This window comes from Mesocricetus auratus, unplaced genomic scaffold, assembly GCF_017639785.1.
Source record: "Mesocricetus auratus isolate SY011 unplaced genomic scaffold, BCM_Maur_2.0 Super-Scaffold_100054, whole genome shotgun sequence".
Classification (NCBI taxonomy): domain Eukaryota; kingdom Metazoa; phylum Chordata; class Mammalia; order Rodentia; family Cricetidae; genus Mesocricetus; species Mesocricetus auratus.
Window position 1 is genome coordinate 1,227,634 of NW_024429231.1, and position 24,340 is coordinate 1,251,973.

The 24,340-nt window shown below is 52.3% G+C and overlaps 2 protein-coding genes and 1 long non-coding RNA gene across 7 annotated transcripts in view; 2 read left to right on the top strand and 1 right to left on the bottom strand.

The window, feature by feature from the left end:
- Shank1 (SH3 and multiple ankyrin repeat domains 1) overlaps window positions 1-6,566 on the top strand; it is a 46,722-nt gene extending 40,156 nt beyond the window's left edge. Inside the window, 2 exon segments of the mRNA XM_040736194.1 lie at window positions 146-3,233; window positions 5,262-6,566. Coding sequence (XP_040592128.1) covers window positions 146-3,233; window positions 5,262-5,976 — 3,803 coding nt within the window. The 3' untranslated portion in view covers window positions 5,977-6,566.
- Window positions 6,567-8,397: 1,831 nt separating this feature from the next.
- Window positions 8,398-21,465, bottom strand: CUNH19orf81 (chromosome unknown C19orf81 homolog). The gene is made up of 5 exons (XM_013124163.3): window positions 20,897-21,465; window positions 10,688-10,760; window positions 10,446-10,566; window positions 9,255-9,388; window positions 8,398-8,736 (listed from the first exon to the last, which is right to left on the bottom strand). The coding sequence occupies exons 1-5, from the start codon at window positions 21,360-21,362 to the stop codon at window positions 8,541-8,543; spliced, it is 990 nt and encodes a 329-aa protein (XP_012979617.1). The 5' UTR covers window positions 21,363-21,465; the 3' UTR covers window positions 8,398-8,540.
- LOC121136199 lies at window positions 21,004-23,925 on the top strand. 5 transcript variants are annotated; one of them, XR_005873338.1, is made up of 3 exons: window positions 21,023-21,143; window positions 21,873-21,954; window positions 22,049-23,925. It is a non-coding gene; the product is annotated as an uncharacterized LOC121136199 (long non-coding RNA). The 5 variants fall into 5 exon arrangements; XR_005873339.1 differs by having other exon boundaries at window positions 22,053-23,925; XR_005873335.1 differs by lacking the exon at window positions 21,873-21,954 and having other exon boundaries at window positions 21,004-21,143; window positions 22,053-23,925.
- Window positions 23,926-24,340: the final 415 nt, after the last annotated feature.

Consider the following 24,340-nt stretch of genomic DNA (forward strand, 5'->3'; position numbering starts at 1 on the left):
CCCTCATGGCCTGAGGATGAAATTCCACTTAATTGAGCTTTTTCCCTTGCGTCCCTGCTGATTAGTGTTGTGCAGTGAACAGCTTGTATCTAGGAAGAGCTCGGCCAGTCTCCAATTCCTCCCTTGGTCTTATGTGTCTCAACAGGGGCTGCGGAAGATGACAGGCCCTACCTTGCACCCCCAGCCATGAAATTCAGCCGTAGTCTGTCAGTCCCTGGTTCAGAGGACATACCCCCACCACCCACTACATCCCCACCAGAGCCTCCCTACAGCACACCTCCGGCCCCCTCCTCTTCCGGCCGCCTCACTCCGTCCCCTCGGGGAGGCCCCTTCAACCCAGGTTCAGGGGGTCCCCTCCCTGCCTCCTCCCCTTCATCTTTCGACGGGCCGTCTCCTCCTGACAGCCGTAGTGGGGGCCGAGAGAAGAGCCTGTATCACAGTGGAGCCCTACCCCCTGCCCATCACCACCCACCTCATCATCACCATCACCACGCCCCACCCCCGCAGCCGCACCATCACCATGCACACCCTCCTCACCCACCAGAGATGGAGACAGGAGGCTCCCCCGACGATCCCCCGCCTCGATTGGCCCTGGGACCCCAGCCCAGCCTCCGAGGCTGGCGAGGCGGAGGACCCAGCCCGACCTCTGGGGCCCCATCACCTTCCCACCACAGTAGCAGCGGAGGCAGCAGCGGCCCCACTCAGGCTCCCGCCCTGCGCTACTTTCAGCTGCCCCCGAGGGCGGCCAGTGCAGCTATGTATGTGCCTGCCCGCTCGGGCCGCGGTCGCAAGGGCCCACTGGTCAAGCAGACCAAAGTGGAAGGCGAGCCCCAGAAGGGCAGCCTCCCGCCGGCGTCCTCCCCAACATCGCCGGCGCTGCCACGGCCTGAACCACCTCCGGCCGGACCATCTGAGAAAAATTCCATCCCTATCCCTACCATCATCATCAAAGCCCCGTCCACCAGTAGCAGCGGCCGCAGCAGCCAGGGAAGCAGCACAGAGGCCGAGCCCCCAACCCAGCCCGAAGGTGCGGGCGGCGGCGGATCCTCGCCCAGCCCCGCGCCTGCCACATCCCCTGTGCCGCCGTCCCCGTCGCCCGTGCCCACCCCTGGGTCGCCCAGCGGCCCAGCCACGCTAGACTTCACCAGCCAGTTTGGAGCAGCCCTGGTAGGCGCGGCGCGGAGGGAGGGAGGCTGGCAGAACGAAGCCCGGCGGCGGTCCACGCTGTTCCTGTCCACTGATGCCGGAGATGAGGATGGAGGTGACAGCGGGCTGGGCCCCGGGGCGCCCCCAGGTCCCCGGCTGCGCCACTCCAAATCCATTGATGAAGGCATGTTCTCCGCCGAACCGTACCTCCGGCTGGAGTCGGGGGGCAGCAGCGGGGGCTACGGGGCCTACGCAGCCGGCAGCCGAGCCTACGGAGGCAGTGGGAGTAGCAGCGCCTTCACCAGTTTCCTCCCCCCGCGGCCCCTGGTGCATCCGCTGACTGGCAAGGCCTTGGATCCCGCCTCTCCGCTGGGGCTGGCCTTGGCCGCCCGGGAGCGGGCCCTGAAGGAGTCCTCGGAGGGTGGGGGCGCCCCTCAGCCGCCTCCTAGACCTCCATCTCCACGCTACGACGCCCCGCCGCCCACCCTCCACCACCACTCGCCCCACTCGCCCCATTCGCCACACGCGCGTCACGAGCCAGTGTTGCGCCTATGGGGGGACCCCGCGCGCCGGGAGCTGGGGTACCGGGCAGGCCTAGGGAGTCAGGAGAAGGCCCTTCCCGCCAGCCCACCTGCAGCTCGCCGCTCCCTACTGCACCGTCTGCCCCCGACGGCTCCTGGGGTCGGGCCGCTCCTGCTGCAGCTGGGGTCGGAGCCCCCAACCCCCCTTCCTGGGGTGAGCAAGCCCTGGCGCACTGCAGCCCCCGAGGAGCCCGAGCGGCTCCCGCTGCACGTGCGGTTCCTTGAGAATTGCCAGGCCCGGCCTCCCCCAGCGGGCGCGAGAGGGTCCTCCACTGAAGATGGGCCTGGGGTCCCACCGCCCAGCCCTCGCAGGGTCTTGCCAGCCTCTCCCACCTCCCCGCGGGGCAGTGAGGAGAACGGCCTTCCGCTGCTGGTCCTGCCGCCGCCAGCCCCTTCGGTGGATGTGGACGACGGCGAGTTCCTCTTTGCGGAGCCGCTGCCTCCACCCCTGGAGTTTTCCAATAGCTTCGAGAAGCCAGAGTCGCCTCTCACGCCCGGGCCTCCCCACCCGCTGCCTGACCCTCCCTCCCCGGCTACCCCTCTCCCCGCAGCCCCACCCCCGGCTGTAGCCGCAGCCCCTCCCACCCTGGACTCCACCGCTTCTAGCCTGACCTCCTACGACAGCGAAGTGGCTACGCTGACCCAGGGGGCTCCCGCGGCTCCCGGGGATACTCCTGCTCCAGGCCCGCCAGCTCCAGCAGCCCCAGCTCCCCCAGCCCCTCAGCCAGGCCCTGATCCTCCACCCGGCACGGATTCTGGAATTGAGGAGGTGGACAGTCGGAGCAGTAGCGATCACCCGCTGGAGACCATCAGCAGTGCGTCCACACTCAGCAGTTTGTCGGCCGAAGGAGGAGGCAACACTGGGGGCGGGGCCGGGGGCGGGGCCGGGGTGGCCAGTGGGACGGAGCTCCTGGACACCTATGTTGCCTACCTGGATGGCCAGGCCTTCGGGGGCAGTGGGACTCCTGGCCCACCATACCCCCCACAACTCATGACTCCTTCCAAACTCCGGGGCCGGGCGCTTGGGGCTGGTGGAAATTTGAGACCTGGTCCCAGTGGGGGCCTCCGAGATCCTGTCACCCCCACCAGCCCCACGGTCTCTGTGACCGGAGCTGGAACTGATGGGCTACTGGCCTTGAGTGCTTGCTCCGGACCTTCCACGGCAGGTGTGGCAGGGGGTCCCGTGGCGGTTGAGCCAGAAGTCCCGCCTGTACCTTTGCCCACTGCCTCGTCCTTGCCTCGGAAGCTGCTACCGTGGGAGGAGGGTCCGGGACCCCCACCACCACCCCTGCCAGGGCCCCTGTCCCAGCCTCAGGCCTCTGCCTTGGCCACGGTCAAAGCCAGCATCATCAGCGAACTCAGCTCCAAGCTCCAGCAGTTTGGTGGGTCCTCTGCCGCGGGAGGAGCTCTGCCTTGGGCTCGGGGAGGCAGCGGGGGCAGCACAGACAGCCACCACGGAGGAGCCAGTTACATCCCAGAGAGGACCTCCTCCCTGCAGCGGCAGAGGTGAGCAGAAGCCGGCGGCTGGCGGCTGGCGGGTGGCTATGGCAGGTGCTGGAGCCCAAGGTCCCCAAAGAGCCTCGAAGTTACAGAAAACAAACTGGGCTGTCTTGCAGGAATCGGACCTCTAAGAAGCACACTTTCAGCTCCATGGTCACCATAACCCATGGCCCAAGATGAATGGCTACATGTTTTTATTTTGTTTTTGATGGTCCTGGGGGTCAAACCTAGGTTTTCAGAGGCATGCTAAACAAGTGTTCAACTATTGGCCCCAGCCCCTCACTGGGGGGAGTCTAGTCAGGGGCTTTACCAGGGACTCACACCCCAGCCTCTTACTGGGGAATTGGAGGCAGGGATTCAGTCACTGAGCAACATCCCAGTCTTCTTATGTCTTGAGTCAGGACCTAACAAAGGTACTTTGGCTGGCCTTGAACTCTCTTTAGAGTTCCAAAACCAACTTTAGACTTCTAATCCTCCTGCCTCAACTTCTCCAGTAACTGGAATGACAAACCTAAACCACAAGCCTAGATACAAACTATTAACAACAACAATGTGTTAAGTGAAGGTATCTGTGTGGCTCTTCATGGCACTAAGTGGATGACCCCTCTCCATAGGAGGAGGGGCAGACTGCCTACTTGAAAGGGATGGGAACAGAACTTTGCCCTTGCTATCAACATGACGGAAGAGGCCAGGCCATCTCTGGAGAGCCTAGCACCCACTAGATGGGAAGATACGCGCCCATGCCGTTGTTCCCCAAAGACTTCTTAGTTGTGGTCTCTTTGAAGTCGTGACCCATGTGTGCAATGGCTCGTCTCAGGGAAAGTCATCCGTCTTTTACTCAGATGCCGTGAGGGGAGTTTGAAACTCTTCCTCTCTGTCTATAGTGCACCGTAATTCTGTTCCCTGTAGTTAACATTCCAGTGTGGATTTAGTAGGCTTTGGAGATACGAAACAGTTCACTCACTATTCTTCATGGGTGGATGGAGGGATGGTGGCTGGAGTCATCAAATGCACGGATTAGGTATTCAGCACAGAAGTGTGCCCTTCTGGATGAGGTGAGGGGGCCGCAGTAGACAGTTCAAGACAGACCCAGAACCCACCTTGCTCCTAGTTTGTTAAAGTTCGGATGCCACACCCGCAGCCCCTCACTGGGGGATTCTAGGCAGGGAAGGGCTCCACCACTGAGCAACACCTCCGGCTAGACTGTAGTCGCTACTCTCACAAGGCAACCTCAGAATTGCCTGGTTGCAGTTCTCTCGGAAAAGGTCACCAGGCTGTGTGGGGGAGCAGTGAGCCACCAGGGGGAATAGCCAGTTCAAAGGCCCTGTGGTGTGGCCATGCTGAGGGGAGCTCAAGGGATGAGGGGAACCTTTTTCTCCCCTTGTTTCTTCTCTCCTTCACCTCCCTCTCTTCACCTCTCTCTCTCTGTTCTCTGTCCCCATCCCCTTCCATCTCTCTCCCCCTTGAATGCCCACCCTGTTTTTGTTTGTTTTGTTTTGTTTCTGTCTCCCTGTCTTCCACTCTGCTATAACTGACCGTAACCAAAAAAGGCAGTATAGAGTAGTGGTTAAGAGCTCAGACTTTGGTGACTTCTAACTGGGCTCTGCCACTCCCTGGCTGTGTGTCCTTAGGCAAGTTCCTTAAGCTCTCTGTGCTCTTGACGGTAATAGCAACCTTCCACCAGGGCTGTTGTGGGGATTAAATTGAGATGTGATTCAGAAAGCCTTTAGAACAATGCCTGACACACGAGCTGCAGCAAGTGGTGGCGGGTGTTATTGCTATCACTTAATGGTTCTTTTTCTTCCATCTCTCTCGGCTATCACCCTCTCCCTGTCCTCTCTCTTACCCTTCACTTCTCTCCTGACACACATCTGACCCTCCCTTACCGCCGTCTTCTCCATCTCTGCCCCTGCCCTTGTGTCTCTCCCTCTGAATCATGACTTCTGCCTCTTTTTCACCCTTACCCTCAACACTTGCCCCCAAACCCTTCTCCCTCACCCCTGGCCCCTGCCCCCACCCCTTGTCACATTGCAGGCTCTCTGAAGACTCCCAGACCTCTCTCCTCTCCAAGCCCAGCAGCAGCATCTTTCAGAACTGGCCTAAACCCCCTCTGCCTCCACTCCCCACCGGATCTGGGGTCTCTTCAACAGCGGCAGCCCCAGGAGCTACATCCCCTTCATCCTCATCCGCCTCAGCTTCCACCCGACATCTGCAGGGCGTGGAATTTGAGATGCGGTCTCCATTGCTCCGCCGGGCACCCAGCCCCTCGCTGCTGCCTGCCTCGGACCACAAGGTCAGCCCAGCGCCCAGACCCTCTTCTTTGCCCATCCTGCCTTCAGGACCCCTCTACCCGGGCCTCTTCGACATCCGTAGCTCCCCGACCGGAGGGGCAGGCGGCTCGGCTGACCCCTTTGCTCCAGTCTTTGTGCCACCACACCCCGGGATATCTGGGGGTCTCGGAGGAGCCTTGTCGGGGGCCTCTCGCTCCCTATCACCCACCCGCCTGCTCTCGCTGCCCCCGGACAAGCCATTTGGCGCCAAGCCTCTGGGGTTCTGGACCAAGTTTGACGTCGCCGATTGGCTGGAGTGGCTGGGCTTATCAGAGCACCGAGCCCAGTTCCTGGACCACGAGATTGATGGTTCCCACCTGCCCGCCTTGACCAAGGAGGACTATGTGGACCTGGGCGTGACCAGGGTGGGCCACCGTATGAACATTGACCGGGCTCTCAAATTTTTCCTGGAGAGGTGATGGCTGGCCTGGACGGACCAGCCCGTCCATAGGACCCTTGAGCCCGCTGACCTCTTGACCCCTGACCCCTCTGACCATCATTCTCTCCCCACCCCCTCAGGGGGCCAGGGATTCTGCTAAAACTGTGCCCTGCCCCGTCTCCCCAGGCCTGACTGAGGTCCCCAGGTGGACCGGATGTAGGCCAGACACTGGCACCTCCCAAGAGGTGGGCAGCTGACACCAGACTTCGAGTGGAGGAGAGGGGTTAGAAAAGGACACTGGGGTCCTGAGGAGGGAAAGGTCGCCGGGGGAGGGGGACAGACAGAGCCATAGAGGGTCAGCCCAGAGCCTGACCGGATGGGGGCTGCCCCCAGGCCGCAGGGGAAGGTGTGCCCTCCGATTCCATCACCTGCGCCCTCTAACATCCCTTTCCACCTCTCCAGGCCCCTCAGCCTCCCCTCTCCCTGGCACTCTTGGCTACCCCGCCCACTGCCTCTTGCACGCCGCTCCCCTCCCCGGCTGCAGTTTTGCACAAGCTTGCTCCCTGGCTGTCTTGCACACCTCCGGCCTGCAAGGCCGTCTCAGCTTCCTAACACGCTGCGTTCTTTCTTTTTTTCCTCTCTGTCTCTCTCTCAAGCGCCATCCGCCTTTGCTAGCTTGCTCTCGCTTCCTTTCTTCTTGGGGGAGGGTAGATTGCACCCTTTATTTATTTCTCTGACCCCCCACCCTGGACCCATGATGCAGACACACATGGGGCTTCTTCCCCTCCTCACAGACCCAGGCACACGCCTGTAACCCTCACCACCTCTTCTTTCTGTTCCGTCCTGCACCCTGAACACACTCAGCTCCGTCTCATACTCGGGGAGCTCTCCTGTCCTGGCACCCTGTCCCTGACTTGTCCTTTTTCTCCGATACTTAGCATATCCCTTTACATTCACAGCCCAGGGCTCTCTCTGTCTCTGTGTCTCTGTGTCTCTCTCTCTGTCTCTCTCTGTGTCTCTCTGTCTCTGTCTCTCTCTGTCTCTCTCTCTGTCTCTGTCTCTCTCTCTCTCTGTCTCTCTCTGTGTCTCTCTCTCTTTTTTTTTTTTTTTTGAGACAGGGTTTCTCTCTGTAGTCCTGGCTGTCTCTGGAACTCGCTCTGTAGACCAGGCTGGCCTTGAACTCAGAGATCCACCTGCGTCTGCCTCCCGAGTGCTGGGACTAAAGGCGTAGGCCACCACCAACAGCTCCTTCTGTTTGCCTTTACCCTTTCTTTCCTGTGCCTCTTGCGCACTTCCTCTGCGCACTTGCCCTCCCAAGCCCCTTTGCTTCTCCCCAGGAACCTTTTATTTTAGTGGTGCTCAGGTATGGAATGTGCTTGCTGCGCTGTTCTGGTCTTTCTAGGTAACTTTCTCCCGCTGTCCTGCAGAGCCGGGCCTCTCCTCGAGTCCTGACGTCCTGAGCCCACCCTAGGTCTTTGCTCGCCCCCTCCTGCTGTTCCTAGGGAGAGGAGACCCTGCGCGTGCACGCTGGCTCCCTGCTCACTAGGCTCACACTCAGACCATCCATTCATCCTTCTGTCTGTCCATTTTGCACGAAGACGCCCTCCTCCCCCAGTCCTTTCTTCTCTCCCGGATTACCCCTCCCCATCCTTCCAGCATGGCTCCTCCCTCCCCGCACGTTCCCCCTCCCTGCTTCTGGGGCTTGGGAATTTAAAGCCACCTCTCCTCCCCTAGGTAGCCCCCTCCCCTGCTGTGGGTAAAAGGGGGAAGGGCATCGCCCTCAGGTCCCCCCCCAAGTTCAGCTGCCAAAGAAGGGAGCTCCCTTCCCCCTAGCCTATTCCCTAAAGCTGCCCCCAGGCCCCCCGGGGGCGCTCCGTCCACGAGGGGAGGGCCAACCCCCTCCCCTCACCTCGTCAGGGAAATGCAGGGAACCTTGTGGGAGGGTCGCGGGAGGGGGGAGGGGTGACAAGGACTGCAGAGGAGGTGGCGCTGGGCCCCTACCCGCCCCCTCCCCTGGTCGGATGCCCCCCATCCGCAGGGGGCCTGCGCGGCGCCTGTCTATCAAGGGCTTGTTAATTCCGGATGGGTGCCGCGGGGTTGGGGAGGGAGTAGGGGGTGGGGTTCGGGGGGGAAGGAGTGGGGAGAGGGAAGGGGGAGGGGCTGGATGGGGGCGCGGGGTGGAGAGGAGAGACGAAGCAAAAAGAGAAACAATAGCAAAAGAAAAAATATACAAAGCAAAATAAAAATAAAAAAACCCTAGAACACACACAAATCCTAACGGGGGAAAAAATAACTCCTGAAATAAAAGCCCTAGAACTGTCTTCCAAGGGGGCGGGAGGGGACGTGAAAGGAGTTGGGCTCCTCCTGCAGGATCGCAGGGATGGGGTGAGACCTGAAGGTGGATGACAGCGGGGGTCCGCCCCGCCCCCACGCCCAACGAGACTTTGCTGAGAGAAATGGCTTTTGTATCAGGTCATTCTTTATAATTAAACTCACAGTATCCACCCCCTCGAGCCGGCCCCGCCTCCTTCCTAGGGAGGCCACGCCCCTGCGACTCGCCGGGTCTGGGGGCGGGGCGCAGCTGGGACCCGCCCCCGCCACGCGTCAATCTTCCTCTGCCGGCTCCGCTCCCAGAGCCTCGAGCATCCGCCGTCGGACCAGGGATCGGCGCAGGTGAAGGCGGTAGTCACCCAGCAGCAGGTCGTCGTGGCGCACCAGTGGATGCGCGATTCCGCGGAGGCTGAGTCCCGAGCGCAGCAGGCGCGAGCGCGTCTGAAAGTCTGTGACGGTGATGAGCCACCTGCGGGCGAGGCGAATACCAAGGGGCGTCGCTGCGATTCGCCCTGACCGCCTTCGCTCGCGGCCGCCGCTGCCGTCTCTGCTGCTCGGTTCTCCTTCACCTCACCAAGGATGCGCCAGGCCCCAGTCTCGCTAGAAATGCCATTCAGCCCAGGCCCGCCCCTTCGATTCCATCATCCTGATTCTGCCCAAAGCGCCCTTCAGTCCGGGATCCTCCCCTCTGGGTGGCTCTGGGCCTAATACCTCAGTGACCCCCTCACCCGGACTCCACCTTCTCACTCTGGGCTCCACCCCTCACACGCCTCCTCGCTCTAACCCCACCCACCAGCCTCCTACTCTAGGCCCCGCCCCTCACTGTGCTCACTGTTTCCCCACACACTTCGGTACTGCTAGGCTCCGCCCCTTACTTCCTCACTCGCGCCGACACCTCCCAGCTGCACTTGCTAAGACCCTGGCTACACCCCTCCCAATTCTGTCCATCAGCCGCTTACCCTAGACCACGTCCTTGCTTGGGCTCACCTGTCCCTGCGGCCCGCGGTCCCGCAGATGACATTCATGTTCTCATACCGGATGCTGCTCACACGCCCACTCTCCATGGCCCCGGGCAGCTCGGCCTCCAGAGCCTCCAGCACCTCCAGGTGCGTGAAATCCTCCTGTGTTTGAGTGCGTACAGCTTTAGCCCTTATCACCCTGGTTGGAGCCTGGCCCAAACTCTACCTGCAGAACCACTAGGTTCTATCACTTTTGCCAAAGGGGAGACCACAGGTGTCTCTCAGGCACGAAGACATTGCCACTCAAGGGCTTTCTCAAAAACCAGAATGATTACAGCTTCACCACCCTACAGGGAAACTCCCAGAAACCAGCCATAAAATGATGCCTTAAAATTCTGGAAGATTCTTGCCAGAATTTGGACCTATGATCTTACGTTAAGGTGGTGCAGTTATCAGAAGGCTCAGAGGAAGTTGTTTTTGGAATGTGTTGATCGCTGGTCACAGTGACCAAGGGGAGGGAACCATTGTCCAAGCATATAAAACCAGTGAGGGTGGGCTGACATTACAGCCCAGTGGGCAACGGTGCTTGCTGCGCAATCCTGACGACTTGAGTTCAATCCCCAGAACCCACATACAGGTGGAAGGAGAGAACTGATGGCCACCTGCCAGACATTAGGTGTGTCTGCAAGAGAGGCTGAGGGGCCTCTTCCTCCCACCTGTGGACTAGCCAGGCCTGCTTAGCTGCTGAACGAGAAAGAGATCCGCTGTGCCCAGGTGGCGTGAAGGCACACTGAGGACCTTCCTCAAAGGCACGGAGGAGGAACGGGGTGGGGCAGCAACCCCATGGCAGAGTGAAGTCACACAGACACCCAAGGAGGTGCCCCGTACTGCCTCTTGATGTCAGCTGCAAGCAGATATGGTCTCTCTCTCTCTCTCTCTCTCTCTCTCTGTGTGTGTGTGTGTGTGTGTGTGTGTGTGTGTGTGTGTGTGTGTGTGTGAAATAGGAGTTCAGGTAGTTCTGCTAGCCTCGAACTCACTGTGTAATGGAGGCTGACGTCGACCTGTTCCTCCTGACTTTGCCTCTAGAGTGCTGGGATAACAGATGCGCACTACGATGCCTGACCCTTAACTTGATCTTAAACACTGGCCATTTCAGTTCTGATCAGGTGATCCTCTCATTACCCAAGCCAAACCATACAGAGAGCTGACGGTCTCTCACCGAAGTCTCCATGCAGAGGCAGAGGGGCTGAGCAGAGGGTGGTGCTGAGAACTTTCGGATACATGGGAGCTCTCGATCCAGCGCCTCGTATTCTGAGATAACGTGCCGCAGGTACTGCTTTCTGGAGGAGGGGGTAAGGGAGGAGACAGGCAAAGCAAGGAAAGGGACCTTTGAAGTCAGGGGCTGCTGCTGTCACCTCTGCAGGAGCTGAAGTCAGAGGTCATGGAGACAGGGGTACTCACGAGGATTTGACAGGCCTGCCCAGGCTCCGAGCCATGGGCTCCTCTGAAGCCTCCAGATTCACAAGGATAGGTCCTAGGGACGAGAGAACCCAGTGTCACCTGCTGAGGGCCCTTGGTAGCCACGATTGTCTTCAGAAGAGAATCGCCCAGCAGTGTGCATACCCACCCCAGAAAGCTAGATCTTAGAGGCCAGTTCCTGAGGTACCATCTGGAAGCTACACAATCCACCCTTACACTCTGGCTCTCAGACTCTGGATTCATCGTGAGGCTCAGCTCTGCCCAGAATCAATACCAAAGTCCAGCCTACTGGTTGGAATTTGACCTATAAGTTCCTCACATGTGACCCCTTCCTGCCAACCTTATCATTAGCTGATGGGCCTCTCTTTTTCCTTGGCTAGTGACCGACACACATGACCTATTTCCCCTCTTTACTTCAGCCCTAGGGTTGTACTGGCGCAAGGGGGTATAGCCTCCCTGACCAGCTCCTTTGTGGCCCGGCAACCAAGTTCTCACCGACAGAGTGAGCCACCTACATTAGCTGCTGGGTGTGGCAGCGTGCATATCTGTCATTAGGAAGGCTGTGGCAGGGGGGTTGCCATGAGCTCAAATGCAGTCTGGTCTACACAGTGACTTTGGAGCCAGCCAGGGCTTCACAGGGAGAGTGTGGGGAGGAGAGAGGGAAGGATAAAGAAGAGGGAGGGAAAGGAAGAAGGAAGGAAGGAAAGTGTCTTTGACGTTTGGCTCCTTCCTTCAGATGGGCTGGAATGCAAACAGAGTAAAAACCCAGTTTCAACCATGTTGAGAGAAGAAGCTGAGCAACAATGTGGAAGGATCCTGGGCCTGTGAGCTGTCTTGTAGAGTACAAGCATCCTGCAACCTACCCTGAGACAAATCAAGCTCTGCCTCTTTTATGTTATTGCATTTCAAGGCAGAGGAGAGAGGAGTTGGCCATGACAGTCAGGACTGTAGGATGTTCTTCCTGGCAGAAACAATTACCCTTGACATCAACTCCAGACAGGCCACTAGAGCAAGACATACTGAGATGAGAGCACTGTGAGGTTATATGATAGCAGGGACCAGACATATAGATGCTCAAAGCATAGAAACTGCCAGACAGTGGTGGCACATGCCTTTAATCCCACCACTTGGGAGGCAGAGGCAGAGGCAGAGGCAGAAGGATCTCTGTGAGTTCTAGGCCAGTCTTGAAAAGGGTTTCTGGCCTGGCTCAGACTTGATGGCTGTATTTCACCTCAGCACCCTGTGCTTACAGCCTCAATGCATCTTGTTGTTGTTGCTGTTTTAAATTTTATCTTTAATTTTGTGTGACATACCCACAGAAGCTGGAAGAGGCCCCAGATCCTCTGGAGCTGCAGAGAGCTGGTTGCGAGCTACCCAACATGAGTGACAGAAACTGAACTTGGGTCAGCAGCAAGCACTGAGGCTTCTTTCCAGCCTCAGACTCAATGTTCTCGCCCTAGCATCCAGCAAAGGGCCAAGTGCAGAGATGGGCCCGGGTGAGTGTTGACTGAGAGCCCCAGGAGACATGAGCTGCAACCCTTGTGTGAACTGCTTGAGGTCCAACTCAGCCAAACCAACTAGAAATTAACAAAAACAATCAGATCTGGACATATGTCTGGGGCTTGCATGCAGATTTAGACGTAAAAATCTAAATATGAACTACACAAGAGAATCTCCTGGAAGAATTGCGGATTTTGTCAGCTGTCACTATGATATGGTGCATATGTGTCCTTAAAATCCCTAACAATTTGGATGGGCTACGGGGATGGCTCAGTCAGTAATGTGCTTGCCTTGTGTGATGCTTGCTTTTAATTGTCAACCTGACACAATCCAGAATCATGTTGGAAGAACATCTCAGTGAGGAACTGCCCAGATCAGGGTGTTCTGTGTGTGTCTGCTGGGATTGGCTGTGTTAATGGGTGAGAGGCGCACTCTCTGTAGGCAGCGTTGCTCTCTGGGCACAGGTTCATTCTCTGGATTGTGTGCGTGAGAGCGGAAACAGCCGGAAGAGCACCAGCTTGCAAGCATGCAGGGCTCATTGCTCTCTGCTCTTGCCAGTGCGTATTATCTGACGGGCAGCTTCAAGATCCCAGGACTCTGAGCCAAACAATCCTTTTCTCCCTTAATATTTTGGGGTCAGGGCATTTTGTCACTGCAAAGGAAACAAACAAAAATGCCATGCAACAGACTGTGACCCTGCCTCAAATAGCAAAGGGCTGGGCATGTAGATCAGTGGTACAGCCCCTGCCTGGAACCCCACAGTGTCGTAGTCACTGTTCCGCGGCTGTGAAGAGACACCGTGACCAAGGCAAGTCTTACAAGCGGAAGCATTTAGTTGCGGGTTTGCTTACAGTTTCAGAAGCTTAGTCCATTGTCATCATGGCAAGGAGCATGGTGGCATGCGGACAGTCATGGTGCTGGAGAGGCAGCTGAGAGCTATCCCATGCTCCACAAGCTGAGCGCGACCAGGACTGCTGAGGGCTTCTGAAACCCCAAAGCCTACCCCAGTGCACACTTCCTCCAATAAGGCCACACCTCCTAATCCTAATCCTTTCAAACATTTCCACTTCCTGTTGACTAAACTTTCAAACATATGAGTCCAGGGAGCCATTCCTAATCAAACTACCACATTCCAGTCTCTGGCCCCCATAGGCTTGTAGCCATAACATAATGCAAAAAATGCATTCAGTCCAACTTCAAAAATCCCCATAGTCTATCTATCAGAGTCTCAACAATGCTTAAAATTCCAAAATTCAAAGTCTCTTCCAAGACTCATGGCAATCTCTTAAACTGTAATCCCTGTGAAATCAAAATCAAAAAGCAGATTACATACTTCACAAAATACACATTATTGTTCCAAAAGGGAGGAAAAAGAGCATAGTAAGGAAATACTGAACCAAAATAAGACCAAAAACTAGTAGGGCAAACTCCAAACTCTGCATCTCCATGTCCATTGTGAAAGAGGTGTTGACACAGGCCTTAATCCCAGCACTTGGGAGGCAGAGGCAGGCAGATCTCTGCGTTCAAGGTCAACCTGGTTTACAGAGAGAGTTCCAGTACACCAAATGCTACACAAAGAAAGCATGTCTAAAACAAAATAAAATACAAGCGAAATACAAACTCCTTTCAGCTTTGTTGAAAGCAACACACCTTCTTCCCTCGGGTTGCTTCCAGTCCCTACTAGCAGCATTCCTCAGCAGGTATCAAACATTTTGGGGTCTCCAACACAATCCAGGCTTCACCTTCATAGCTTCAGATAATGGCCTCTCTGAGCCTCCATGCAGGGCAGCCCTACCTGAAGTTTCCTTAGCTGCAGAGGGAGAGTCCACAACCCCTCGTTTGTATCCTTCACTCTAAAGTCGGAACCATGTGGTCAAAACTGCCAGATTCTGCGGCTCCCTGGGGTTGGAACTTGGTCCCCTTATTCAAATATATTAACATTAGTTTTCTGCTATTAATGTTTTCTTTCTCTGCTTAAGATTCCTTTAACTCTGTTTCACATGTTGGAAGCTTAGCTGGGTCTTGTCCTGATGTCACCACTCCCTTTATTTCAATTAGCATCAAACTTTCTAAAAGGTGTTTATCTGTTTGAACAATGGACTTGGCTCCATTAACTTCCTTGTTGTGGTGGTTTGAGTGAAAATGCCCCCCAAAGGGGAGTGGCACTATTAGGAGGTGTGACCTTGTTAGAGTAGGTGTGTATGGTGTTATTGGAGGAAGCATGTCACTGCAGAGGTGGGCTCTGAGGGCTTATATATGCTCAAGTTACCACCCAGTGTCTTGGACTACTTCTTGTTGCCTGCAGATTTAGAACTCTCAGCTACTTCCCTAGCACCTGGTCCCATCATGACAATAATGGACAAGAGCTCTGAAAAATGTACCACACCCAATTAAATGTTTTCCTTCACAGAAACAGAAACCCTAACTAAGACACTGGTGCTCTTTTTCTCCTCAAAATGTGCATTTGTATTTCTCTTCGCCCAGCTTGCTACTGTTCATTGTATTTCTACATTGAGTGATCACTACACAGGTAGTGGTGGTGCAGGCCTTTAATCCCAGCACTCAGGAGGCAGAGACAGAAGAATCTCTGAGTTTGAGGCCAATCTGGTCTACAGAGTGAGTTCTAGGACAGCCAGGGTTACACAGAAAAACCCTGTCTCAAGAAACCAAAGAGAGAAAGACAGATTACTAATAACCACATGGCACAGTCAGTACTAGGCTTTCTTGACATCACCTCTACCAATGCTATAATTAATCCAAAAACTCTTCAATTTAGTCTCAGGCAGGTATTGAGAATAAGGGCAAAAAGACACCACATTCTTTTCCAAAATATCACAAAAATGGTGTCTTCTTAGTCAATGTTCTACTGCTGTGAAAAGACACTATGACCATGGCAACTCTTATAAAGGAAAGCATTCAATTGGGGCTGGCTTACAGCTCAGAGCTTTAGTCCATGGTCATCATGGTGGGGAACTTGGAGGCACACAGGCAGATGTGCTGGAGAAGGAGCTCAGAGTCTACATATGGATCTGTAGGCAGCAGTAAGAGAAAAGGCCTCTGGGCCTAGCCTGGGCTTCTGAAACCGCAAAGCCCACCCCAGTGGCGTACTTCCTCCAACAAGGCCACTCCTCCTAACCCCTCTAAGCAGTCCCACTTCTCAATGACTGAGCATTCAGATAGATGAGGCAACGGGGACAGTTCTTATTCAAATCACCAGAAATAGTCTCTGGGCCATTTAGTTCCTGTTTGAAACTGCTTGAGCTGGGCTCCCACAGTTCAAATCACCCTCAACACTGTCTTCCATGTGTAACATTCTTTTGGCCACCAACCAGCTCCCAAATCATGACATGCAGACTTCTTATTGGTTATGAATGTTCATCATTATCTTATGCTTGTCCCACCAATTCTTGTAACTTATTTTAAGCTGTTTCTCTTCATCTATATTTTGCATTAGGGCTTTTTAGCTTTCTTTCCTTCTGTGTATCCTACTTTTCCTGCTCCCTGCCTGGCTAGCTGGCCCCAGATGTCTCCTTCTCATTCTTCTCTGAGCCTAGATTCCTCCTCCAACTGATTCTCCCTGCACACCAGCCTCATCTGTTCCTCTACTGCTTAGCTATTGGCCATTCAGCTTTTTAGTAGACCAATCAGGTGCCTTAAGCAGGCAAGGTAAAACAGCAACACATCTTTACATCATTAAACAAATGCAGCATGAACAAATGCAATAAATCTTTACATTGTTAAACAAATGTAACACACATTTACATAGTTAAAATTATAATCTTTAACATTTCCCCCTTTATGTCTAAATAAAAAAAATAGGTTTTAACTTTAACACAGTCAGACTATAAACAATAAAAGCAATTATTAACTAAGAATTACATTTACAATATCCAGTCCCTTTGCATTTGGCAAATTTGGAGAAATCACTCTATTATCTATCCTATCTTAATGAATTCAAAGCTCTGTACCTAATTTACCTTCTATTATAACTAAGGAAAACTGTAACTATAACTATGTAGTCTTCAACTCCATCAAAGACCCCAGAAGGATACAATATTACCTGAGTGATTAGAAAGTACAGAGCAAGCAACTTCTAAGACTATAGAAATGACAGAGACATGTGGCTGCCTGGACGGTCACCCAAATTTCCTCCAAAACATTGGGGCATCCATCTTCACCCTACAAGCCTAGAAGATCTGGCAGACTTTTCTATGATGTAAGAGTTTTGAAGGACTGTGCCACCTTTTTGGGGCAAAGTTTGATAGTCACTTTCCTCTGTGTCCTGCATGTCCAACTTGGATGGTCAGCAGTTGAGGGAAGGGCAGTTTCTTGCCCAAGTGGCTAGCTTTGCCACAGTGAAAGCAAACTGCATATGGAGGTCTTTTGATGCATATATAATTTTTTGAAGTAGATTGGTGCTGCTAAAGCAGACGTGTGTCACTGTCATGAAAAACCTATGTTAACAAAAGATTTTAAATTACATATTCTGTAGTTTCTTGAAGTGTTTAAAGACTATCTATCTAAAATGTAGCTCTAATGATGTTGAAAACATAACTACAAGTTTCATTATTACAGATGACTATTAACCTGCATTTTTAAAATTATCCTAAATGGTTTATAATAATAGCTTTCAAGGACTAGAACTTTATCTTACATTTTAAAATGAACTGCATAGACACAATGACTTAAATAAGAGTAGAAACATATATACAGTATATTGTAACAAAAATAACCTTAAATGTATTTCAATATACAAAATCCCTTAATAAAAAGAGTAGAGACATCCATACACACACACACACACACACACACACAGTATGTTATAATAAAAATAAGCTTAAATTTATACAAATATACAAAAGCCTGTAAACAAAAATAGAAACATATACACAGTATGATATAACAAAAAAAACCCTTAAATTTCCACCAATATACTAAATCCATACAAATGTAAAATATTTGAGATTAATAGTTGCTTTTTAGTTTAAAGTAGATTCAATAATCTATCCTTTTATCATTCCTATACCCTCTGTTTCTTTTCAGAAAAAGATCTCTCAGTCTAACCTTCTTTGCTTAGTTTTCTCCCTGACCATGACCAATAACAATTTGCATTGACCACAACCCCCCTAAGTGATGAGAAACATCCATAATCCACTGAATCACCAAAAACCACCCAGCCCACCTCCTGGGAATGTGGGCATTGTGTTCTTAAAATTATTTCCTGCTGTCTGGAGACAACAGTATCTCTAGGGGACCCTGAGAAAATTGAGATAATGGTCAAGTCCTGGGAAAACTAGCTGTAACATTTGTTGTCCAGTCTCAGAACTGTTCCCATGCAGATGGACCAGTAAACACGTCACCTATCTTGTAGTTTTTCTTAGTTTAATTCTCTATGTCTATAGCCAAGATTTTCAGGAGGTCTCCCCTAATTAGAGCCTTTCGGGTCCAGCTCCAAGACTCTCTCCAGGGTTCAGACTGGGTGCTACAAGTGAAAGGTACTTTTTCTTTGGGTATCTGAGGACAAATGAGCAAACTCTCTCACACTGTGCTTTTCTGAATCAGTCTCTTTATTCTTCTGTCTCTAGTCTAAGTCTCCTGTCCTTCTTTTAATTTATCCTAGCTTCTTCTCTTTCTAGCCTAAAAAACTCTCCATCTTACAGGAGGCTTGGAGCAATAATAAAAGAATCACAAGAGTTACCTCTCATTGGTCAAATGCACATCCCTAGGGTAAGGGAATAAGAAGCCAAGCCATTTACCATGGCAACACAATGGTTTCAAGGCTTCAGGAGTAAGACTGTAAACCAGACCAAGGGTTGGGGGACACAGTGCCCAGTGACAAACTTGAGACATAAGTCTATTGTCAGCAGACTTGGCAAGCAAAGAATTGGCATGTTTTTCTTAGGGTGCTTTGTGCAGCAACCTTGATTAGACACCTGTGACTCTGACATTGTGCATAGCCAAAAAGTTTTAAACTTATGATCTATTTACAAAAAACCTTTATTCTAGTTTGAACTTGTTCTGCGGTAAAAATGAGCTAATTGTGTGCAGTTAGTCTGAGCAAAAGGAACAAAGCAGACTTTTAAGTGTCTACAGTCCTTGTGGAAAAATAGGTCTAGTTATGAAGCATATCCTAGTATATTTTCTATACATCAACTGTTTAATTACAGTTAAAAATGATCACCCACAGATAGATGTGCCCATAAGGCTGAGGTGCAATCATGAGGTTACATACATGAAGATGCATGGTATTGGGGAAATATCATAGCTGTTATTGCAGTGTTCAGAGCCACTGGCTCTTCAGGCCCTGCCTGGCAGGGTTCTTCCATCTGAGAATAATTTCTCTGGTGGGTTGACATCTGAATTATCAATTTCTATAAGCTGCAATTGCATCAGGGCCCACAATGGCTCATGATAAATGCTCCTGACAACTCCCTCGATCAAAAACTGACCTGTATTAACCTTGTTCCTGTGAAAACAAAAGAAAAACATCTTCCCCAAAGCAATACATTTTCTGACTTCCATTTTAATATTAAGACATTAAGTATCTAGGCTAGTTTAATTCAGCAGTTCCTTTTACAATCCAATGTCTCTCAGCAGCTTTAATGGGCTTATCAGCATTCAAAAATATTCAAAGTCAACACAATTCCATACAGGATCCAGACTCCCTGTGAATTTCCCATCTTTACCTGGCTTATTCTCTTATATTACTTAACTCTTATTTAAAGACTTTTTACTTTATTATTTATAAACTGTTTTTTCTGTGACTGTCTATACCCATTTTCTTGTGCACATTTTTAAATACACTGTAACCTGTTTAGAGGATTTTTCTGTCTGGACCTGTCTTTATTGCATGTCTCTATTTTCTGATTGTGTAAGCCAACCTTAAACTGTTAAGCAGCTTTGCACTGGCAGTTGGCTCTGCCCCACTCAGGTCCATGAAAGCCAAGCTTTATGGCCTCGAGCTGCATTCAACTGGGAGCTGCATTCAACCCCCCCCCCAGCTCTGAGATGTGGGTGCTCACACTGTGGCAGATGTTTTTATTTACCTTGCTGTTGCTACTTAGCATACTGGTCACTGTAGACAGAACCTCTTAAAGAAGCCTTGTCTGTTTTTTGGGGGGGAGGGTTGCTTTTTTTCCAGATTCCGTAGGCTCTATGTAGAAAATTAAGCAACACAATGGAACCACAAATGTAACATACTTTCTTTTGGCCACCAACCAGCTCCCAAATCATGACATGGAGACTTCTTTTTGTTGTTGTTGTTGTTGTTTGAGACAGGGATTCTCTGTGTAACAGGCTGTCCTGGAACTCATTTTGTAGACCAGGCTGGCCTCGAACTCACAGAGATCCGCCTGCCTGTGCCTCCAGAGTGCTGGGATTAAAGGTGTGTGCCACCACCTCCCGGCAAGATTTCTTATTAGTTAATGATGTTCATCGTTATTGTATGCTTATCCCACTAGTTCTTATAACTTATTTTAACCTGCTTATCTCTATCTGTGTTTTGTTTTGGGGCTTTCTTTCCTTTTTGTATGTCTTACTTTTCCTGCTTCGTCCCTGTCTGGTGGTTGGAGGGAGGTTGGCTGGCCATGGCATCTCCCTGTCTCCCTTGTTCTCTCTCCCCTCTCTACGGCAGCCCCACCTATCCCTCCTCTGCCTAGCTGTTGGCCATCCAACTTTTTAGTAGACTAATCAGGTGCCTTAGGTAAGCAAGGTTAAAACAGCAACACATTTTTACATAATTAAACAAATGCAGCATAAGCAAATGTAACACACCTTTACATGCGTAAAGTAGTATTCTGCAACATACATGCTCCTACTGGTATGGCCCATTAAGATACACACACACACACACACACACACACACACACCATGGACAGGGGAACTGGGAGAGGCTGGGGTGGGTGATGGGCACCTGGGGTCTGGTTCAGCACCTGGGTTAGTGGTGGGGCCCTCTGAAAATAAGAACGGGGACTGAGAAGGTCATGAAGAACTTGAACTATTGTGCAAGACCAAAAAATGAAGGTATCTAGGGGAGAAATGGACTCAGAGGCATTGTTGAGGACCAGGAGGCTCATGGGAACTGTAGTTCTGGGCTCAGAAACATTAGCCAGGATACTGCAGCATTTCATTGTAAATTCTTTGTAAATCGAGGGTATTTGCCATGGAACTACAGAAGGTGATGGGAAATGGAGTCCTAAATGCAGAGTATTAGCTAGGGAACTGCAGTGTTTCATGGGAAATGCAGTTTTGGGTCCAGAAGTAGCGTTCAGGGCGCGGCAGAACTTCGTGTAAAAAGACTGTTAATTAGCCCGGTAACTGCAGTGGAAAATATAGTTCTGGAACCAGAATACTGGCCAGGGACCTGCAGAGTCCTATGATAAATGTAGTTCGTAGTCCAGAGCCTTGATTAGGGATCTGCAAGGCCTCCTGGGAAATGTAGTTTTGATTCCTGAATATTAACAAGGGGGCCTCATGGAAAAGTAGTTATGAGCCCGGGGAACTGCAACGTTCTCTGAGAGATGTAGTTTGGGGCTTACCACACTGGCCAGAGACTTGCAAAGCCCCAAGAGCAATGTAGTTCTGTACCCAGGGTCTCAGCCAGGGACCGGCAGGGGCTCCTGGGAAATGTAGTTCAAGGCTCGAGGACCAACTGTACCCGAACGCCAGTTCGCCCGCCCCGGGCTGGCTCACCTGCCTCCCTGTGCGAGCAGAGGGCTCCCAGGTTGGGGGAGCTGAGCGGCTCCACCTCTGGCTGCATCCTGGAAAGGCGGGTCGGAGGAGGTCCAGGAAGATGGGGTGGAGTGCTCACAGTGGGCCACACACCCCAGCTCTTTCCCTCGGCTTCTTCTTCTTGCTCTTTGAAACCACGTGGGACAAACACGGAACTGGAAGGCTGTGACCACAAGGACACGCGCGTTCCCCTAACCTCGGGGACTCGGTGTGCGCCCCAGTCCCTGCATCTTTTCATCTCTGTTTCCTTCCCCGTCTCTCCCTGTCTTCTGGTCTCTCTTTCTGCGCCCCTCCTGCCCCATCCCTGTCCTCGGCTCTCCCCCCAGTTCTCTGCCTGCCTTCCTCCCAACCCCAAGCCCCAGCTGTCCTCCACACTTCTCTCGGAAGTCTCGGCCCTCTTCCCCATCTCACTGGTCTCCCCCTCCATCTCCCCAGCCTTCTCCGTCAGCCTCCGCAGCACCTCCCCAGCCCCCCGGATCGCCCCCTCTTCATTCTTTGGAGTTTCTCCCCAGTCCTGTCACCCTCTCTGAGCCTTCCTACTTCCCCTTCTCCCAGGCCGATTCCTCGGTCTCTCTTCCATAGCTGCTTCTCCACCCCCGCCGCCCCACCCCGCCCCTCCCCTCTCTCATCCCCTATCTGTGCCCACTTGCCCTTTGCTCATCCCCAACTAGACACCTGGAGACAAACAGAAACGGAGTTCTCTAGGGGGGAGGGGACGTTGGGTTGGGCTTGGTTACCATGGTGCCGCGAGGTGGGGGAGAGGGCTGGGGCTCACACTCCTGAACGCGGGAAAAGTGGAACTGAGGGCCAGGACGGAGGCTTTAAGCAAGCAGGTGCCTGTTAGGCCGTCCTGCGTGAGTGCGGAAGTCCTGTCTATGCTCCCTGCAGGCGCTCTTTGTGTCTTGAATCTCTTAATTATTATTAACCCCCCCTTTAGAGACAGCTTGCCTCGGTAGCCCACGATGCCCTTGCAGAAATGTGTCACCACACCCACTGGAATCCCCACTCTCCCTTCCCAGGTGGCCTTTGTTATGTTGTCTTTCCTGACTGCTTCCTGGGTTTGCGAATCCACCCAGACTCCAATGCTAAAGAATAGCACTCTCTTTCTCTAAGGTAGAGGCCCGTGTGTCACTGTGCTGATGCAGAGCTTGCTTGAGATCAAAGACAGGTGGAGCGGAGACGCCAGCTTTCCAGTGTTTGGCATGGCGGGACCCAGGTGGAGAGGAGACGCCAGCTTTCCAGTGTTTGGCATGGCGGGACCCAGGTGGAGCAGGAGACGCCAGCTTTCCAGTGTTTGGCATGGCGGGACCCAGGTGGAGCAGGAGACGCCAGCTTTCCAGTGTTTGGCATGGCGGGACCCAGGTGGAGAGGAGACGCCAGCTTTCCAGTGTTTGGCATGGCGGGACCCAGGTGGAGAGGAGACGCCAGCTTTCCAGTGTTTGGCATGGCGGGACCCAGGTGGAGCAGGAGACGCCAGCTTTCCAGTGTTTGGCATGGCGGGACCCAGGTGGAGAGGAGACGCCAGCTTTCCAGTGTTTGGCATGGCGGGACCCAGCTGTGCCCGAAGCCGGCGGTTCCCTGTTAGGAAGGGAGAAACTTAAACTTCAGTCGGTTCAGCTGGTTTTGTTTTGGGAGGGTTGCTTTTGTTGTTGTTTTTATTTTCCCAAGACAGGGCTCATCATGTAGCTCTGGAACTTCCTATGTAGACCAGGCTGGCCTTGAACAGTCATCATCCTGCTTCTGCCTGGTGAGTGCAGGTGTGCCCCACTATTGGCAATTTTAAAAGTCCCTATTTTTAATGGTCTCAGTCAATCTTCTGTGACCATGTCTTTCAATGTTCTGAGAGAGAGAGAGAGAGAGAGAGAGAGAGAGAGAGAGAGAGAGAGAGAGAGAGAGAGCTCTGCTACACTGACCCTTCCCTTTCTCTCATTAAGCTGCCTTCAATTCCATCTCTGTAGGACAAGGGGCATCATGGACTGCTGAAGCCCTCCTGTTAGAGGCACGTGCAGTGAATGAATGAATGAATGAATGAATGAACAAGTGCCAGCTCAGTGGACTGTGTAAGAAGAGAACAGTCTCAGACCATACAGGGCATCCTGGAATGTTGTGCAACCCAAGTAACTAGTTACTTTTCTGTTGCTGTGATAAAGCACCATGGGCAAGACAACTTGAAAAGAAAAGATTTACTTGGTCTCACAGTTCCAGAGGGATAAGAGACAATGGTGGCAGGGGACAGCAGACACAGCTGCAGGAACCGCAAGCTGAAACCTCACATCTTAACCGCAGGCAGGAAGCAGAGAGCAAACTGGGAAGGGAGGAGCCCAAATGTTTGAACTCTCGAAGCCTGCCCCAAGAGACACAGACACACTTCCTCCAGCGAGACCACATCTAAACTGCCCAGACAAACACCACAACCGGGGATCAAGTGTTAAATGCCCAAGACCTTTTGAGAATAGCTCATTCAAACCTGACATTCTCTGGGATCAGTTTCCTCATCTCTTGCTCAGTGGCTCAGTGAAAGTCCTCTTTCCTGGTCAGTTTTAACTGTCAAGTCCTCACAGCTTAGAGTCATCTGAGAAGAGCCTCATTTGAAGAATTTCCTAGCTCAGGTTGGCTTGTGGGCATGTCTGTTGGGACTTTCTGGATTGCTAATGGCTGTTGCAGGACCCAGCCCACTGTGGGTGGCATCATTCCCCAGGCAAGTGGACCTGGGATTTTATAAGATAGCCAAGCAGAGGCATGGGTGGCAAGCAAACAAAAAGCAGTTTTCTTCCATGGTTCCTGGCCTGGCTTCCCCCAGTGATGGACTGTGCCCTGGAAGTCGGAGCCAGATAAACCCTTTCCTCCCATAAGCTGCTTTGGGTCAGAATATTTTATTAAAGCAACAGGAAAGTAGCTAGGACAACTATTCATCCTCTAAATCCTGTTCTCCTTTCTCTCTCTCTGTAACCCAACCTAAGTTCTTAAAAATAAACAAAATCACAAATGCAGACATGCATACATATGTTTTATTTATCCTTTGGCAATTTCATATATGTGTGCAATGTATTCTGGTAAAACTCACCTCTTGCACCTCAGCCCACAGCCTGTTGTCTCTTCTTTCTTTGGAACCTCTCCAACATTGTCACTCTGTCTCCCATGCACCGCTCTTACTTCCTCCCAATCCTTCTGGAAGTCTTCTTCCCAACCTTTACCCTCCTACTCCTACTTTCATGTCTTTTTTCCTTAATAACCCGCTGAGTTTAATTAGAGCTGCTTGTATGAGCACAACTCGCCAGTTGCTACACTACTGAAGAAAAATGGCTTCCCTTCCACCAATAACCATTGGCCAACAACCCCTCAGGAAGGGAGGGGCCCTCTGAGTCTCTCCCACATCCATGCCTCCCGAGTTCGGTCCCCAAACTT

Excerpts from the sequence above, each read along its gene's own strand:
- CUNH19orf81 (XM_013124163.3), bottom strand. The coding sequence starts at position 21,362 with ATGGAGGGGGAGACCAGTGAGATGGGGAAGAGGGCCGAGACTTCCGAG. Across the intron at positions 10,567-10,687 it reads GGCAGGCCTGTCAAATCCTC|AAAGCAGTACCTGCGGCACG; the intron begins GTGAGTACCCCT and ends CCCCTCCTCCAG. Across the intron at positions 8,737-9,254 it reads ACCGCGGGCCGCAGGGACAG|GTGGCTCATCACCGTCACAG; the intron begins GTGAGCCCAAGC and ends CCTCGCCCGCAG.